The sequence below is a fragment of the Pempheris klunzingeri genome, chromosome 16 (genome assembly GCF_042242105.1).
Source record: "Pempheris klunzingeri isolate RE-2024b chromosome 16, fPemKlu1.hap1, whole genome shotgun sequence".
NCBI classification, from domain to species: Eukaryota; Metazoa; Chordata; class Actinopteri; order Acropomatiformes; family Pempheridae; genus Pempheris; species Pempheris klunzingeri.
In genome coordinates, this window is record NC_092027.1 from 14,240,792 (window position 1) to 14,258,223 (window position 17,432).

At 39.9% G+C, this 17,432-nt stretch overlaps 1 protein-coding gene across 2 annotated transcripts in view; it reads left to right on the forward strand.

Annotated features, from left to right (window-relative positions):
* The window catches only part of vps50 (VPS50 EARP/GARPII complex subunit), a 101,921-nt gene that overhangs the window by 19,858 nt on the left and 64,631 nt on the right, over positions 1-17,432 (forward strand). For both annotated transcript variants that reach the window (XM_070846593.1, XM_070846594.1), the window contains exons 6-11: positions 1,193-1,263; positions 1,945-2,062; positions 2,558-2,593; positions 3,042-3,124; positions 11,448-11,490; positions 13,600-13,698. In XM_070846593.1, the coding sequence (XP_070702694.1) occupies positions 1,193-1,263; positions 1,945-2,062; positions 2,558-2,593; positions 3,042-3,124; positions 11,448-11,490; positions 13,600-13,698 (450 nt within the window). The remainder of the gene's footprint in view (positions 1-1,192; positions 1,264-1,944; positions 2,063-2,557; positions 2,594-3,041; positions 3,125-11,447; positions 11,491-13,599; positions 13,699-17,432) is intronic.

Below are 17,432 nucleotides of genomic sequence, written 5' to 3' on the forward strand. Positions count from 1 at the left end.
TTTAGTGATCTCTCTGCTTACAAAAACATTCCTCATGAAACAAAGAGTAAGTATCATGACTCGCCGATACAGTGCCTTGCATAGGCCCTAAGCGGAAAAGCACAGGAGTCGCATGGTGCACGTCCCCTCTGAGGAATCCCAGGCTATTGAATCAACCTCCGCAAACTGAGGACTTGTCAAAGTCTTCGTCAACACTCAAGATCATGAGGGCAGATTAGTTTGAATGGGATCATTGATGTGGACTCGCAGCTGAAGTGCCACTTTGATGATGTTGTTGTTTTTTATGACCGTTGAAAATGAATTTCCCCTGTTGGTAAAAGGTTGTTTTATGTCTGACAGTGTTATGAGAGCATTTTTGTGAACACTGGACCATTCTGCGAAGGGGTGATAGAACGTTAAAAAATAGGATGAAAGAACATCTCCCACCTCAGGCATGACATCTGGCAGATGAAGAAAATAAAAACAAAGAGAGGAAGAAAAACATCGAAAATGTAACAAGCCACGCAATGTGTCCCTCGGCCCTACTTTGGCTGAGGGATTGTTTGTTCTCAGCAGAGGTCATTGAAGTGGCATAATAAGTGAACTCTAAGAGCAGAGAGCTCATTGATCCTTTTGAAAGATCCAAAGAAAGGAAGATTTTCACTGATTTCTGTGAGTTTTGAAAGTTGTTCTCCTGAACTACATTGCACTTTGGCACTGATGATGCATGCCTTTCCATAATAGCATCATCTATAAGACCCATCTTCATAAAATGCTCACAGCAGGATGCATCTCACTTAAGAGCGCTCCAATCTTTGTATGTGTGTGAAAGAGCATTGCTGTACTTAGTGGGAGAGGTGATTTACTCCGTAAATGCCATTATTACAGGCATATTTCACTGATAGCAGCGTGAATGAACCAGTCTGAAAATATCATTGTGCCATATTTTACAAGTTTTTTTTATTTTTTGTTACCAATTAACCTAATGTGCATGTCTTTGGATTGTGGGAGGAAGCCGGAGTACCCGGAGAGAACCCACGCTAGCATGGGGAGAACATGCAAACTCCACACAGAAAGACCCCGAGTTCAAACCGGAATTTGAACCCGGGACCTTCTTGCTGTGAGGCAACAGTGCTGACCACAGCACCACCATGCTGCCCTCTTTTCTCTTATTTACTTTTTAAAATGTTTTTTACTTGTTTCTTGTTCACAGGAACTGGAGCGAGTGACGGCGTTGCAGACTAACCTGCAGCTGGCAGCAGTCATTTGCACTAATGCAAGGAGGTAATAGTGCTCTGTTACATACTACCTATTCACAAATGGAAATAGCTGCTGAAATAGCCCATTCAAACCGCATCTGCATACTAAGTGCTTTTCTCATAGCCCTGATAACGTTACATCACTTCATATTTACACAGTCTGTTAACATTTCACAAACTATTCTGTCTTGTTTGTCCTTGACATAATGTCAAAAACATGCCACTATTCATAATGCTCTCCATTCTACAATGTGGTATTTGTTTATTAGGCTTGATATTATGTTGTTGTGGGTGATAAGACAAGATATTTGATATCTATAAGATAGTTGTCATAATACATTTTGTAAACTTGAGCATGGGTGTCCTGATTCATGTCTCTAGTGCTAATAATACAGACTGTTTGGATACACATGCACTCATGTGATCCTGAAATATCAATAGCAAAATTATTCATATCAATAATTTGTCCAAATATGCAGGTTTTGGTTTAATAGGCTTCTGAAGCTGCAACCTCTGCAACCTGACTGCAGTAAAAACACCTGAACCATTTGTGCATGTGTGTTCATTTATAGGTATACATCACAGTTATATCAGTAACAAACCATTCACTGCCTCTGCTGGTGTATCGTACGGCTCAATGCACCACGGTCTTCATCTACATTGATGCTATATTCTCTCTGCTCTGTCTGCTGTGTCTTGTGTGAAGGCAATTGAGCGTGTCGAAGGAGGGATTCACAGAAGCCAGCCTGGGTCTACTGGCCAATCAGAGGAGACGACAACTGCTGACAGGCCTGCTGAAGTCACTGAGGACCATCAAGACACTGGTGAGGTTAACGCATATAGTTTATATACAACATGTCTTATTTTAAACAGCTAGCTAGATCTAGGTCTAGCTAGTGGGCCTGTTTAAGTAAATGACACCATCACTATTCACTATTATGGTTGATTAATGTGTGCTTCTGATCTGCAGCAGAATTTGTTTCTGCTGTAGTCCTGTGGGATGTTTTTAATTTGTCTGTCCTCCCCCTTGGGAATCTGAGCTGTTCCTGCCTGAGTTTGTAAATACACTGACTGACATGCCACTGTTATGAAATGCATAGACGCAGTCAACAATAATCATTACAACTGTTCCTCCAAACATGACTTAAAAGGAAGATGACAGCTAATCAAACGTACTCTGTTTTAATAATTTCATATTCTCTGACATATTTCACCAATGCGGTCAGAGCAGGAAAGCATGTTACTAGTTATCACCTTATGTCTGTTAGTGATTTTTCTGCTGTCTTCATGTCTTCCTCTTGTCACTCTTCCCCTCACAGCAAAGAACAGATGTGAGACTGAGCGAGATGCTTGAGGTATTGCAATCCTCTCTACACATACGCTCACACACATGCATACGCACCAAGACACATGCAGAGATGTGCTTATAATTGACTTGAAAGGTCAAACATCGGTAGGGATTCTGCATTGAAAGCCAAACCCACACAAACACCAGACACTCTGACAAGTGCCTTTCTATTGTGAAGGTCAGCTGGACCACATGGAATAGATTTGACGACCAATGAGTGTAATCCTTAGTTATCTGCAGTATACCTATAACTAAAAGATTGTTGCCTGTAGTGACGCACAAACACACATCGTCGTCATTCAGAATAGTTTAGTCTGTATTTGGTATGTAGTTACCTTTTCATTCGTTTGATTTTTCAGAAAATTACACAGACCATACTGTACACGCAGCTCCAGCCAATGTATTGTCTTTTTTTTGACATGCTGATATATGACCTCACTGCTCTGTTCCTTTAGGAGGAAGACTATCCAGGTGCAATCCAGCTCTGCCTGGAATGTCAAAAGGCTGCCAGCACTTTCAAACACTACAGCTGCATCAGGTACAGAATGAGCAGATTGATAGAGTGATATTTAGTTGCATCCAAATGGGAGCAGGGATGGACTTCATTTTCTATTGGTGGACGGAACATTTTCTGATCTTCTTAGATTAAAAAACAATATGAGATATGATTGGAGATATATTGGCTTTGATGTCAAAGCACAAAGTGATTTTTAAGTCAGTGCGTGTTCAACTTGGAAAATGTACAAAGGCAGGACAAGGCGAGAGAGGACATTGAGTGTAAGCTTTATGTACCACCACCATTTTCTTCAAGAAGTTTGTGGTTGGCATGTTTGGCGCACATTGCTGTCATGTCTTTAAGCATGTTACTGCTTATCTACTATCCTTTAGTTCTAAAACAGTTGTTGGATTGAAAGGTTTCCAGTTACAAGATGAAGAGAGATATATGGGCAAGCAGCTGGCTAGTCATGCCATACAGGTGGTTAGCCAGAAAAAACACATCGACAGACAGACAGGCAGGCAGGCAGGCAGGCGGGCAGACAGACAGACGGGCAGACAGACAGACGCATGAGACCTGAGGATCAACTGTCATTTCTATTTTGTTACTGCTCACACATAGATGTCATAATAAAGCCTCTCCTCTCTCTCCTATTTAAGATAAGAATGGGATTTGAAAGTATAGGATTTATAAAAGAGTGTGGGTGTGTGCATATACACTCATGGTTGGCCACGGTAAGCACGAGAGGGGCAATAATTTCTGTCCTTTTGATTTCCTGTGCAATTTTGCTAAATTTGTGGCAGTAGGCGGTTGCCACAGTGCTCTCTTTCATGTACTGATTATTGAGTATTGAGGATCAGGGATGCACACCATTTCTGGCCTCCTCCCTCTTCCTGTGACACAGACTCTGGCAGACAATTTAAGAAGAGGTGTGTGGGAATGGACTTCTTCAGCTGCTCCCAACACACACCGACGTAGCACAAAATGCATTGTGCTCATGCTGCAATTTTTGCAATCTCGTCATGTGTGGCATGGTGTGTGTCGATCTGTTTGTGGAGAGAATGCTGGCATTGCAAAACGGTGAGCTCCATTTCAGCAGAGCTCCGTGTCGACGCATGCTTCCTCCCACAGATACAGACCTTTTAAACAACACAACAAGCATCTCTACGTTTAACCGCTTCACCTATGCGCGAGTCCTTGTTTTTATTCTGTCTGTTTAAAGCCAGCTCCTTGACAAAAAGTGCCAAAAACATTCATACAGCCAGAAAAATTTTGTTGAAACTTTTGGTAACCAACCTTGGAGCATAGTCAACATATCTCAAGGTGTCACAGTGAAGGCTGACTGCCATATTCAAATTGAAACATTTATTACAAACCACACGCAGGAAGAGTTGAATTCCTATCAACACTAACACTAACGATGCCGTTTGAGTGACAGAATGACTGCGGGGAAATGGTTATCAATATGCCAACACTATGCACAGGGAACTGCGGTACAGAAAAGTCCTCCTACTTCTCTCCCCCACTTGCAGCTGCCTTACTTGTGTGGGTATCACTTTTGTTTCCACAGTGTCATTAATTTAGCAGTGATGGCCCTGCATGTCTGTGGTAAAGCTCCCTGAATGTGCTGTGCAGAATATAGACCTCTGCACCACTTTCCACTAATGATAACCCCCATAACAACCAGCATATCAATGAGGGAATGTAATTATGATAATCACAAAAAAGAAGCACTTTTTTACTGTCTTTTTTTTAGTCAGTGTCAGTGCATTCACACGCAGTCCAGTTTTGTAATCAAATGTGTGTGTGTGTACTTCGATAGAAATTCAATTACCCTCTTCACCCGTGTTTTCTTTTGCAATATGCAAATACCGCTTCCTGAATGTGGCAGTTTTTTTTACCATTGTTCCATTGATCACACATCTGTCCCAGTTACCATTAGCATGCGCATTGTACTTTAAGCCCAAAATTGTCAGAACCCTGACTGCAGCCTTGCCCTCCCTAAGCAGCTAGTTACCGGTCTGCTGCACTTTGATTTAACCTTGCAGCTACGCTTTTCCATGCACTACATGGAGGCTTTGTTTCATGCCTGCCCTTTCTTTGTCCCTGTCCCCAACACCGTAAAAGTCAATATTGTTTTCCCAAGAAGGCACTCACACAGCCTCATGCTCTGTCTCAGTCCATTTTCATGAGGCGGTCCACATGGGCAGCTCTTGGGCAGAAAGACCCCCACATGTCAGCACAGTGTTCGTAAACTGTGAACTCTGCTTTGGCCATAGAAAAACAAAGGTGTGATTTATCCTAGAGCTCATGGGTAGTACTGTGTGTCACACAGATGTAAAAGTACAGGGGGAAAAGAAGCTAATTTTGTACAGCATTGCAGTAATAAATTAAGATGCATATATGCATCACATGTAAATAGAGTTTGTATGCTTTTTTTTTATTAATTGGCCATGTACAGTTTTTCCTCTTTGAATGGTTTAAGTTCAGCTTGGAAGATTTCATGGAAAAAAAGAGGACTTCAAGGATTTCATACAGTTATTTAGCTGCTGTTCTCTTGGTGAAGTATTTTTTGCTGCAACAAAATAAAATGAGTATAGATTACAGATTACTTTAGCTCATAATATGTTCGTTATTTTGTACCAGTTCTCTTAAAGCGGTGCAGATACCAATAGAGTACATAATTTGATACCCTTTCTCGATGACTGATGTGGTGCTTTGTCATTTTACTCGTATTTTCAGTATTTCTAGAGATGATCCCTCTGCATTTTGTACATTTATTTCCATCAGATGCCTCAGGCGTGTAGTATAGCCATATACTTTTGAAGGTCATGTGGCATCTTGGCACGCTGAACTGCCAGCTCCCTCAAATTCACCACGCTTGACTTCACCACCACAGACTATGGGTTTTAGCTGCTGCGGTAGTGGGCCAATCACACAGAGAGCGTTGGCGGTGATTGACTGCAAGCAAAATCATTAAATAGTCTTTTTTTTTCCTAGATCTGTGTACAAAAGGGAACAAATGCAGCTATAATTTGGCTGTGGATGTTTTGATACTACTTGGTCCTGGGTTATTTTGGTCAATACCTTAACGCTATGAAATATCAATATTCAGCACTAGTCATCATACATATTGTCAATGGGTTATTCCAGATGAAGCTCCTCCTGATCTCCACTTCAGCTAATAACCACATTAGTATTCAGGGAGGTGGCTTGTTAAGGCATAATCTACTAGCAGGGCCGGGCAGTTCAGCTGCGTTATTCCTCCTAGACCTCTGTTGGTGATGTATATTTTCTTTTGGAGGCTGCAGGGAATGCGCACCTGTGCTGATTTTTTCGAAGGTCTCCCTGTGTAATCAGCTGTAGTAGTGTGTCGCTTGTATTTGTGTTTACATGCATGGCAGAGATCATGATAAATTCCCCCCAGCACTCAAAACAACAGCAGGATCTTAGGACGTATTCAAAGTCGAGTCAGTTATTTTGGTCTGAGCGATGTGTTGTTCCGGGGGTGTTTTTTCACTCTGGCAGGTTTGGTTTCACACATATAAACAGAGTTGAACCACAGTGTATTAGTCTGTCTCTCCATTAGTCACCAACATTACTTTTTCAGTCAAGCTGGGAAGAAAGAAAATGCTTAACAGTTTTATTTTTGTTTGTTTTTAAGTCACAGTCCTTTTCATGATGAGCACCAATTATGCTAGGATGCATTAATTTGTGCAGTAAACCTGTTTAAATCAGAGATGTTATCTACTCTCCAAATGTTTGGATTTAATTGGATGTTCGTAGACTAATCACCGCTTATGCTATTATTGGCCTAGTGCAGATTAAAAATAAAGAGATAAATAGAAGATAAATAGAAAACAGTGACACAGTGACAGACTCTGCCTAACCCAAGTTATTGAGTGCACCCCTACAGTAAGAAATTAGCATAAATATTAATATTCTTGATTGTAGAAGTGAATGTTTTCAGATCTGTTTTAAATCTCAAAGGACCTGACATGAAGCAGACAACAGACTCCTGTTGTCATGTCAAACCCACTCCACTTTTCTGCTGTGTCCAAGTGTTAGATGGACTCTGGTCTAGAAAACAACCAAACAAAATAACAAGAGGGTTATGGGAATCTTAATAGAATGGTAAGAAAATTGTCCTTCATGAGCCAGGTTCAGGATGTCAACTTTTCACCTAATGGCCCATGTAATGTTGGAGCCCCTAAGTCAGAACTGTGCCCGTGAAGAAAGGCCCACAACCTCACTGGAAATGCAAGAGCCAAATATCTACAAAGCACATCAAGCCTTGCACAAGGAGAAAACAAAAAAGCAGTCAGTGCTCATTCTCCAGGTCAAGTGTAATCAGTTTTTGCTCTGTCTCCAAACTCTCTTGGTTTACTGAGTCTTTTTCTCTCTTAATTTCCCCCCCTCCCTACACTCCTCTGCTTTCTCACTTGCATAACAGTGGTTGCTGTCGTCCCATCTTGCTGTTGTTCACTCTTTGAAGCCTTTCCCCCGCTGCTTTGTCGCCTCTCCGCCATGGCTACAGCACAAACGGCATTCTCACAGAATCTGAGCATCCGGCAGGACTCTCAAAGCACACTGCACAAGTCCAAACATTGTTTAGAGCTTGTTTAGCAAGTCAGCAGCCACTTTGGTGGTACTTGCCTCAAGGCCCTATGGACACCAAACGCCAGTGATAATTGAAAACGGGGTGAAAAAAAAATCTCTCTTGATTTCCACGTAACTCTATTTCAATCCTCGTGTTCCCTGCAGGGAACAGGTTGTTAATTAGGTTTTTCTCCTCATTTGTTATTTATGCATTCTGTCTGATCATAGAAGAGTGCCAGTATGTGGGGAGGAGCTGCAACTGCACACACATGAACATTCGCTGGACAGTGCAATCTAGTAATATATAAGCATGGGGCGGATACAATAACTGGAAGACTGGTCACCTGGGTTATTAGCTTTGAGTTGACCTCTTGGGTTCTTCAAAAAGCTCAGAGAAGCTCAGAGATCTGTGTTTCTGGTGGTTGTTTACCTGTATTGTGGCAAGCACTCAAAGATCCATGTGTGCAGAATTGACTTCTGAGGTTGGTTTCTTTAACCCATGTACATGGGTAAGTAAGACAGTAAAAACAATGACTTGTGGTTTTAAAAGGAGTCGTCGTGCTGTAACTCTTTCTTGACAAAGCCAGCGAAGAACTGACTTAGCTTGGCTTTTGTTCTGATTGAACAAACAAGATATAACATGTTAATTAGTGAGCCAAGATGTGCTGGTGGGTGCAGCTTTATATTTGCTATACACATCATGATGATCAATCTTTTCATCTAACACATCGGCCCTGTTTCTGCCCTGCTCTTAATGATCTCCTCTCACATGCTCTTTCACTTCTTTTGAGTTTGTGGTTTAGCTTCTGTAACTCTGCTGCACTGCAGCGTGGGAGTACAGTAAAACGTCTTGTGATGAACAGGGCATTTATCCTTTTGGCCTCTGCTCCTCTGGTGGATATCCTTAGTGTGGCTGCCAGACCTGTAAGAATTTGTTTAGGACTCTCCTGGGCCTTGAATATGGACATTTAGATGTAATTCCTCAGTAACCATGACCTGTCATTGATCATTCCACCTCTCTATAGTTGAGCCAGCTGACTGTACTTCTTTGTGTGTTTTCTTCACATTGAGAGATTCGATTGTGGTTTCCACTGAGGATACTGGCTATGACTTGCTTTACTGGAGGCATAGCTGAGAATATCTGATGTTATCATTGCTGTGGTGCACACTAACTAACACTAACAGTGTGGTAGTAATGGAGACTAGTACTTTATTGGCATGTGCTACATCATACTGTTTGATGGTAAAATTCTCAATCATTCATAGCAGTTTGGTTCAGCTGATAGTAAGTAGCGCCTTCTAACCAATCACTTTGGTTCCACAACAAGTTTAGTATTTGTGACTAGCACATTTGTGTATTGCTTTACATTGTGCTTATTGGCCATCATGTGAGCCTCAGCTATCAGTCCCCAGATGTGTTAACAGCTCTCTCTTTACTTTCTTTGCACTTTTCAATAACACTGCACTTAGAAAGGATCTATAAATCCTCTATAATTAGCTTCTTGATTAAGTTGTAAGCATTTTATACATCATGAATAAAAAAGAAAATATAAACCACTTATAATGCAGTTTTAGTTGACGCAAGCACATTATTTGGCAAGATCCAGGGTTGGGGTTAACAAGGTTAACTAGTTATGCTTAACAGGTGAATCTTATTAATGAGTTTTTAACATGTATAGCAAAAGTGAGCGTTATTGTAAAGTATAAAACACTATTTGTTAATGAAACCAACAAACATTAAGCCCCACAATGTACATCTTTAGTGTCTACTATGCATAACAACCTGATCCTGTCTCATCAACACCTTGTGGTAATAATGAGTAAGGCTGTTAATAGCAAGCTGAAAATGTCAAGGCAAACAATACTGCTATATTCATCTGGTAAATTTAATATGCCATAATTTGATATGCCAACATAGATATGTGTTCTCAGTGTGCCTACACACTGTCAAACTATGAGGAAAGACCGTCCTCTCTCTTTTTCTCCTGCTCCATCTGTCAGTGTTTGTGAAAACGCACCATTTGGATTTGGCTCCCCTTATGATGTTGTATGGGGATTTGTTGATCATGTGACCTCCTCCAGCTCTTCAGCAGGCCGACTGTCTCCATCCACTGAAAACCTCCTGAATCATCGTATTGTTTTTTCTTCACTAACACCAGCTCCCAGTTACACGAAGATGTCGAAACAACATCGAAGTAGCAGATTGTTCTGTTCTTCTAAAGTGGTCAGACTGAATAAAATAATGTGTTTTCTGGACGTTAGAAAATGTGAATCTGTTCTAGTAGGACCTCCAAATACAGATATGAACTCTAAAGTGAGTATAATATTGGACCTTTAAGACATGCTGATGGTGGTCAAATGCCAGTAACTTGTTAACAATTATCTGCTGAAGCTGGCAGCTGATGGAGAAGACATAGTAAGCTGAGTAACCAAGGAGATCTGTGGATTAACATTACAGATAAATGTGGGCTCACTATTTGGCAAGCAACTGTTGCCCTTTTTATCTAATGTGTTGTAAAGCTTATTAATGATTTATTAAGTGTTAACAACCTAATTAATAAACTAAGTATAAACCATTTAGAAATCCTTTATAAGGGTAGTCTTATTGCAAAGTGGTAACCTTTGTTTGAACACCTGTCGGTTTTCAGTTGGCCTCTAACTTATCCACAACAAATCTCTCCCTCACAAACACACACACACACACACAGATAAAAAATGCTTACAGTTAGTTACAAGACATTTGAAGACATTTCCCATTTTATGGACCAAACTACTAATTGTTTAATTGAGAAATTGATCAACAAATTTATTGATAATGAAAATAATCACCAGTGTTGCAGTATATCAAGTTTTGAACCGGCCTGTGCTCAATCTGCAATCTCCTCTCAGTTTCTCTCCCTCTCTCTCCCTCCTCCTCCTCTCTCCGTTCACTCGGTCTCCAACTGAAGCTAAGATGCTTAATTAGCAATTTGTTAAGGACACCCTTCCCCTTGGGCGACTGAGGTCTCACAAGGCACAGCATAAGAGCGGGTTGACCTAAAAAAGACCCCAAGCAAAGCAGGGACAGAGGCAGGGAAACGGTGGAACAGAGGATGATTATGAATGGGCCCAGCACAGGGGGAGTCACAAGGGAATTGCTGGTGTCTTGGGATGGGCGAAATAGTCAGGATTTCTGTCGCTGCTTCAGATTTTCAGTTGAAAGCATTTTCAAGGATGAAGCAAAATCTGAGCATGCTGCAAGGAAGCGTAGGCGGTATATGCTCACACACACACACACACACACACACATAATAACTTATACAATTAACTCCACTGTAGAAAATCACTTGAAACACACAAAAAACTCACCTTCAGAAAAAGTTCCAACAAAGTTTGCTGGAAAAACATCCATCAGGTATACTTCTGCTCCCCTTTTGCCCTGTTTTGTATGAAGGAGGAGGGTTGTGAGACAGAGATTGCTGCCTGTTGATGAGGTAGAACTACTCTTCTAGATGCCTTTGTTAATGTGGAAATATAAACCACACCATATTCATGTTCCTTTAATGGTTACCTAATAAATCAATTTGTTGAAAATAACTTTTCATTGCGATTTTGCGATCATTTATATGGTTAAGATATATGATTTTAGTTTTTTTCTCGCATGTCATTGAAAATTTAACATATTTCGGGATACTAATGAATTGATAAATTGATATTAAAAGGTTAGCTGATTTCATATTCTGCTTTGACAAATTATCCCTCAATAATCTTCTTTTTCTCCCCACAGCGAATTGAATTCCAAACTACAGGACACTCTGGAGCAAATAGAGGTATGTGAGTCCCTGCTTTATCTCTAATTACATTATTTGAGGGCGATATCAGTACAGAGACTTTTAGCAGAGAAAAATATTTTGCTCTAATCTTGTGATTTTTCCAGAAGCTCTCATCTGAAGCAATCTATACTTCATTTTGATGTTTTAATAGTTTGGCTTTCTCTTTGTGGGTTTGCCAAATATTGACACATTCAGAAAGTCGTTATTGTGAGTGTGCAAGCACAGTAAATTATATCTTTTTCATCTTTAGCTATATCGTGATACTTGTGTGTGATAAATGGTATGCAAAGCAATCTTCTCTGCAATGTTGCTGTTTCGCTTGAGTAGATTAATTACTTACGGTCTTGCCCGTACACAAGAAACAAGTGTGCACATGCACACACATATATAGCCATGCACCAAAGCGCTCGTTTGTTTACCTGTCAACATGAGTTTGTGAACAAGCAAAGCAAAATCCTCCATAATTATAAAGGTAAACACTTGCACAAAGGATTTTATTATCTAACAGTGTCACCTTCTTAGGAGCACTAAGAACCTTATATAAATACACATACACTCTGTATATACTATGTATATAAACATGCCGTGTATATGTATATATGCCTGTAATACATCAGCATGTATTGGAATCCATCCAAAGGGGAGAGACATTTTTCCAGTTCAACATGCCTGCAGGTCATCATGCATGAGGTTATCATTGGTCAGCCTTACTATACATAATGTATTTAAAGCTCCCTGCATGCAGAGTTTCTATGTGATAATTAAAACTTAGACAATCCCAGTGAAACTTAGCACAAGCAATAGGGGGTGCCAAAGACTGTACATGTACTAGTTTTAATGATCAAATATCCTATCAAAAAGAACTGTGAAAAACCCACAGCATTGAAATTCCACCACATCTAATGAGCATGGATTCCAATATTAGGTAATTACTGAGGTAAAATCTGAGGTCCACATATTTGTCTCTCCGGTCATAAGGTGTGGAAAATAATTAAAATGTAACCTGTTTATTGAAAATAAGAAGTAGAATGATATGTGCTAATAATAGGTTATGTATTTTATTTGTTTTCAAAAAACATTATTCTAGTTTATATCAGGTGAGTCTGAAAAATTATTTGATTTCAAGTTGGCTGCAATACGCTCTAATTAAAAGCCAGATAGGCAAATATTATGTTTTTTGTTTGTTTACAAATAGTTTGTATTTGCACGTGTCATGGGGATCCGCCCTGTTAATTTAAAAACAGACCAGTCTTCAAGACTATTTGTGTTATGTCATAAATACGTCATAAAGCGGTACACAGGCAATGCCAACATTTATTTTGGTTGTCCTAGCTGGTTGTTGCTTTGAAACTTTATCTCTTCCATACTGTACTGTTGTCTGTAGATTGTAACCCCTATTACACAAACGTCTGTTCTCAGTCAACAACAGCACAATCCCAAAAAAGGAAGCTCACTACTTAGTTTTGCCTGTGTGACACACAACCCTTGATGGTGTTCTTAATATAGCCTTCCTATCAACTGATTTTACACTCAGTAAACACAGAGAATGTTTGACCAGAATTCTCCCTTGTGTCCCGGACATTGAAATTTTCTAGGACGTATGGAGCTGCACTGTTTTTTGTTCTAATGGAAATCCTGATAATTAGACAAATTTAGACATATTCCTCTCACACCTCTCCACGCACTTATAGACTGTTAGACATGTCAGAGGTGGTCATTGCGTTATGTTCAAGTGCAGCTTTAAGCATTATGCGTGAGAGAATGCGCGGTGATATAAGGTGTTTGATCACTAGCCTATGTCAGAGCGATAGTCTTTGAGGTTGGCTTATTTTGTCAGGGTTGTTACACATCCCTGTACTTCCTAACTTTCCGCTAACCTTGTCTTACTTTCTTACATCTCTTTTTATCTCTTTGCCAAAGACTTACACACTCACGCACATACACCCACATCCACATCCAATTACCTGCCCTTGGCCTTGTGTGGTAGCTATACATCTGCACATCTATATCTAAATCCCTGGTCTTAATGCTGATAATCCCTCTCTTCTCTCTTCCCCTTACTTTTCCCCCCTTTTGCCTTTGTCATCTATCTGTTTCTGGCTCCAGGAGCAACTTGATGTCGCCCTGTCGAAGACTTGTAAGCACTTTGATGTTTCACACTACACCAAAGTCCAGCTGGCCTACACGCTCCTGGGGAAGACACAGGTCAGTGGTTTGACTCGTCTATAGGGTCACAGGGAATGGCTAAGCATGACAAGATGTGATGGTCCGATTGTTGTCCTCACTTACTGCACATATCCTTTTGTTTGACTCTTTGGCTTTCTCTGAATGGGAATCTTTTGGGGGGGTTATGGTTGAATGTTTACATTTTTTAAATATTTGTCCTGCTCATCTCAGACGCTACTAGTTGATCAGTGTCGTTTCCTTTCTTTCCTAACATTTTGCCACTATTTAGATTAGAACAGTGTAAAATAAATCTTCCACGGACAGGCTGGTTAAACCATCATAGAAAACATGAGAATGTCATTTGGTTTGTTGAAAGTTTCTCTTTGTCATTGTTATTCCGTCTTGCCTCAGTGGAGTATTCAGAAATGGGCATAAATGTCATCCTTTGTCATCACGTTGTGCTCTGCTCACTGTCAATCAACTGACACCCACAGAAATCACCCACAAAAGGGAGCAGAGTTCTCCAAAATATTCCTTGAATAATATGAAATAAGCTCTCAAAACATCGAGATGATACTGCCACAACAACATATTTGCATGTGACATATTTGCAGTTGCTTGAAGCTGTAAGACAAAAGCAAAAAAGATACTGTAGTTTCTGTTAGAAATGTCTGGCGAGAAATATAGAAGAGCGTAGCCTTAAATGATACAGATACTATCTGTCATTACCGGCCTTTCTTTCTTACTCTCGGCCTTTAAACCTCTGCTCCTCATTCCCGCCCCCACATCTTTTGGCAAAAAGCTTTGAACCGTAATGCTAAGGCCTCTGTCATGAACTCCATTATCATCCCCAGCATCACACTTGGCCCTCATCTCTTTCTTTCTTTATGCTTTTACTTTCATTCTGTCTTCACTTTCACTTAGCCCTGATAGGTGTAAAACTGTTTTTTCCAACTCCTTACTCCTCTTGACCACCACTCTCTGGTAGGCTTAAATTAGTCCAGGCTTGAGTAACAAGAAGAATTATAAACTTTGTACTTCCATTATCTTTGTCATCCTCAAAATATTTGTTACTTTCCTCCTCCAATGACTGGGAAAATTTATGGCCCGATATCAGCTGAAAAGAGCAGCCATCCAGCTATGCTCCATCATTTTTAGCAGTGATGAGGCTACTATGTCAGAAAGTAACTCATAACACCTTTTGGCCAAGTTTATATTATGAACTTTGTGATTCCACAAATGCTGTTCCAGCTCTTATCCAGCATCTGTACATTTTCGCTGAGCCTACAGGTGATGGTAATTAAACTCTGTGAGGGCTTAGTGCTTAGGCTTATGGTGGATGTTGGAGCTGGGCCAGATTATACTCGATGGATGTATGAATACTTGCCAGTATAAAACTGAGGTTCACTGGGTAAATTAATGATCTGCAAACATGGCATTTTACTGCACATTCATCATATCGCCAGTGTAAATTCTGTTAAATAATGGGAATAAAATGATGTCACCCTCTCCAAATTACACTTAACAACAATAATGTGTGTGAAGTATTTGTAGACTCACAGTAGAAATTGTTGGAAATCAAAGTGTCTAACTTGTTAAATCAATGCATGAGCCAAACAACCAAAAAAAAAAAAGAGTTTTCATAAATAACAAGCACAGCATATCATTGTTATTGGACACTTGAGCCAATGTTGACATTAATAAATATGCTATATGCCTCTTGACATTAACCACTGCCTTATCAAGGCTTGTTTAAAATTAATAGTGTTTTTGATTGCTTGATCATTAGCATTTTCAGACCGAAAAGCTAACTAAGGAGTTGCCCTTAAGTGCTTGTTGTTTGTACTGTTTGTCACACCCTCCCTGCATCTGTGTTCCTCACAGTTAGCTATGTTCTTTATGTGAAACTTTTACTACTTTCTTTTTTTTCACTTGCTGCGCACACACATGCACATTTTAACACAACACTCTTGACATACAGTCATGGAAAAAATGATTAGACCACCCTTGTTTTCTTCAATTTCTTTTTCATTTTAATGCCTGGTACAACTAAAGGTACATTTGTTTGGACAAATATAATGATAACAAAAATAGCTCATAAGAGTTTAATTTAAGAACTGATATCTAGCCATTTTCCATGGTTTTCTTGATAATAACCAAAATCACTTAAGTTCTTACATCAATAGCTATGGCATTGTACTGCCAAAAACAGTGCTTTTAGGCATTCCACGTTTTCTTTTCTGTCTGTTAGTCACATGATACACACAGGAGTTAGTACTTGATTGCATAACCACTGTTTTTGATGACTGCAGCCATGTGTCTTGGCATGCTCTCCACCAGCTTCTGACATGGTTCTGCTGTCACAGCAGCCTATTCCGGTTGCAAAAATTCAAACAAATTTGCTTTGTTTTGCGGCTTGTGGTTCTCCATTTTGAGTTTGATGATGTTCCACAGGTTTTCAATTGGATTTAGATCTGGTGATTGAGCAGGCCAAGGCATGGTTTGAATGTTCTGGTTCTCCATCCAGGCTTTAACTGACCTTGCCGTGTGGCAAGGGGCATTGTCTTGTTGGAAAATCCAGTCATTCGAGGCAGGAAAGAGTTTATCAGCTGATGGAAGAAGACTGTTTTCAAGAATAGCCCTGTACATGACCTGGTTCATTCGCCCTTCACACAATTGCATTTGCAATTAAGCTTAAACATGTCAAATAGGACATAAAGTATTATGGAATCAGTTGCATGTTTTGTCGTGTTCATTGTATTCTTCAGGTAATATACCTTTAGTGGTACCAGGCATTAAAATGAAAAAGAAATTGAAGAAAACAAGGGTGGTCTAATAATTTTTTCCCTGACTGTACAATAGCGTGCTACCTCAGACCATTTGTTTCTTTTTCCTTACGTTGGGCTCTTGGCTCTCCCTCTCATTACCTGGCACTGAAGCTTCCCTAATGAGCCTGACACCAAGTTTGCTTTTCTAACATTTGTTTGAATGAAACATCTGCTTGTTTTGTATAAGTAGCCGCAGAATAATGAGCCTATATGCATGTACAATTGGATAATAATTATGTCTAAAGATGATTTGCTGGAGATTATTGTTGTTATAGTGTTTAGTGTAGAGTTTCCATAGTTGCCTCCTTTTTCTTGTCCATGCTTCATACAACCAACGATCGTCATGGTGTTTTTAGGACAAATGAAGCAAAACTCCCTTAGAAAAGAGGGAAGAAATGTTTAAATTACTTTTGTGGCAGCAGGCAGTCAGAATGGATGGGGGCAACATTTTGTGGTCATGAGCTTGCGGTAAGAAAATCTAATTGCACTGCAACACCCATTACCTACAGGGCTTTGCTCAATACACATGCCCACGTATCCTGCAACTCTGGTGTCCTGAATTTACTAGGGTCCCAAAGCGAGACTGTGAGTGGGAGCAGCACAAAACAGAAAATGATGGTAAATGTGACTTGACTTTGAAAGAGAATAAGGGGCAACAGACTTTAATAGTGTTGTGCGAAGGCATAAAACTGAGCACAGTGCGGTGGAGCAAAATGTCAAATCATGGTTAAAACTAAATCCCTGATTATTAATCAATGAAGTAACGACTAAATCTTACTTTACTATTTGTAATTGATTGGTAACTGATTTTTGTTAAAGCTGCTGTATTCAGTATTTTTATATCAACAAGAGAAAGGAGTGGCTTGTTGTGATAACCCCAATGAAAATAATCACTCTGCAAATCTCCTCAGCTCTACAAAGTATTTTAACTCATCGTTTTTGGTA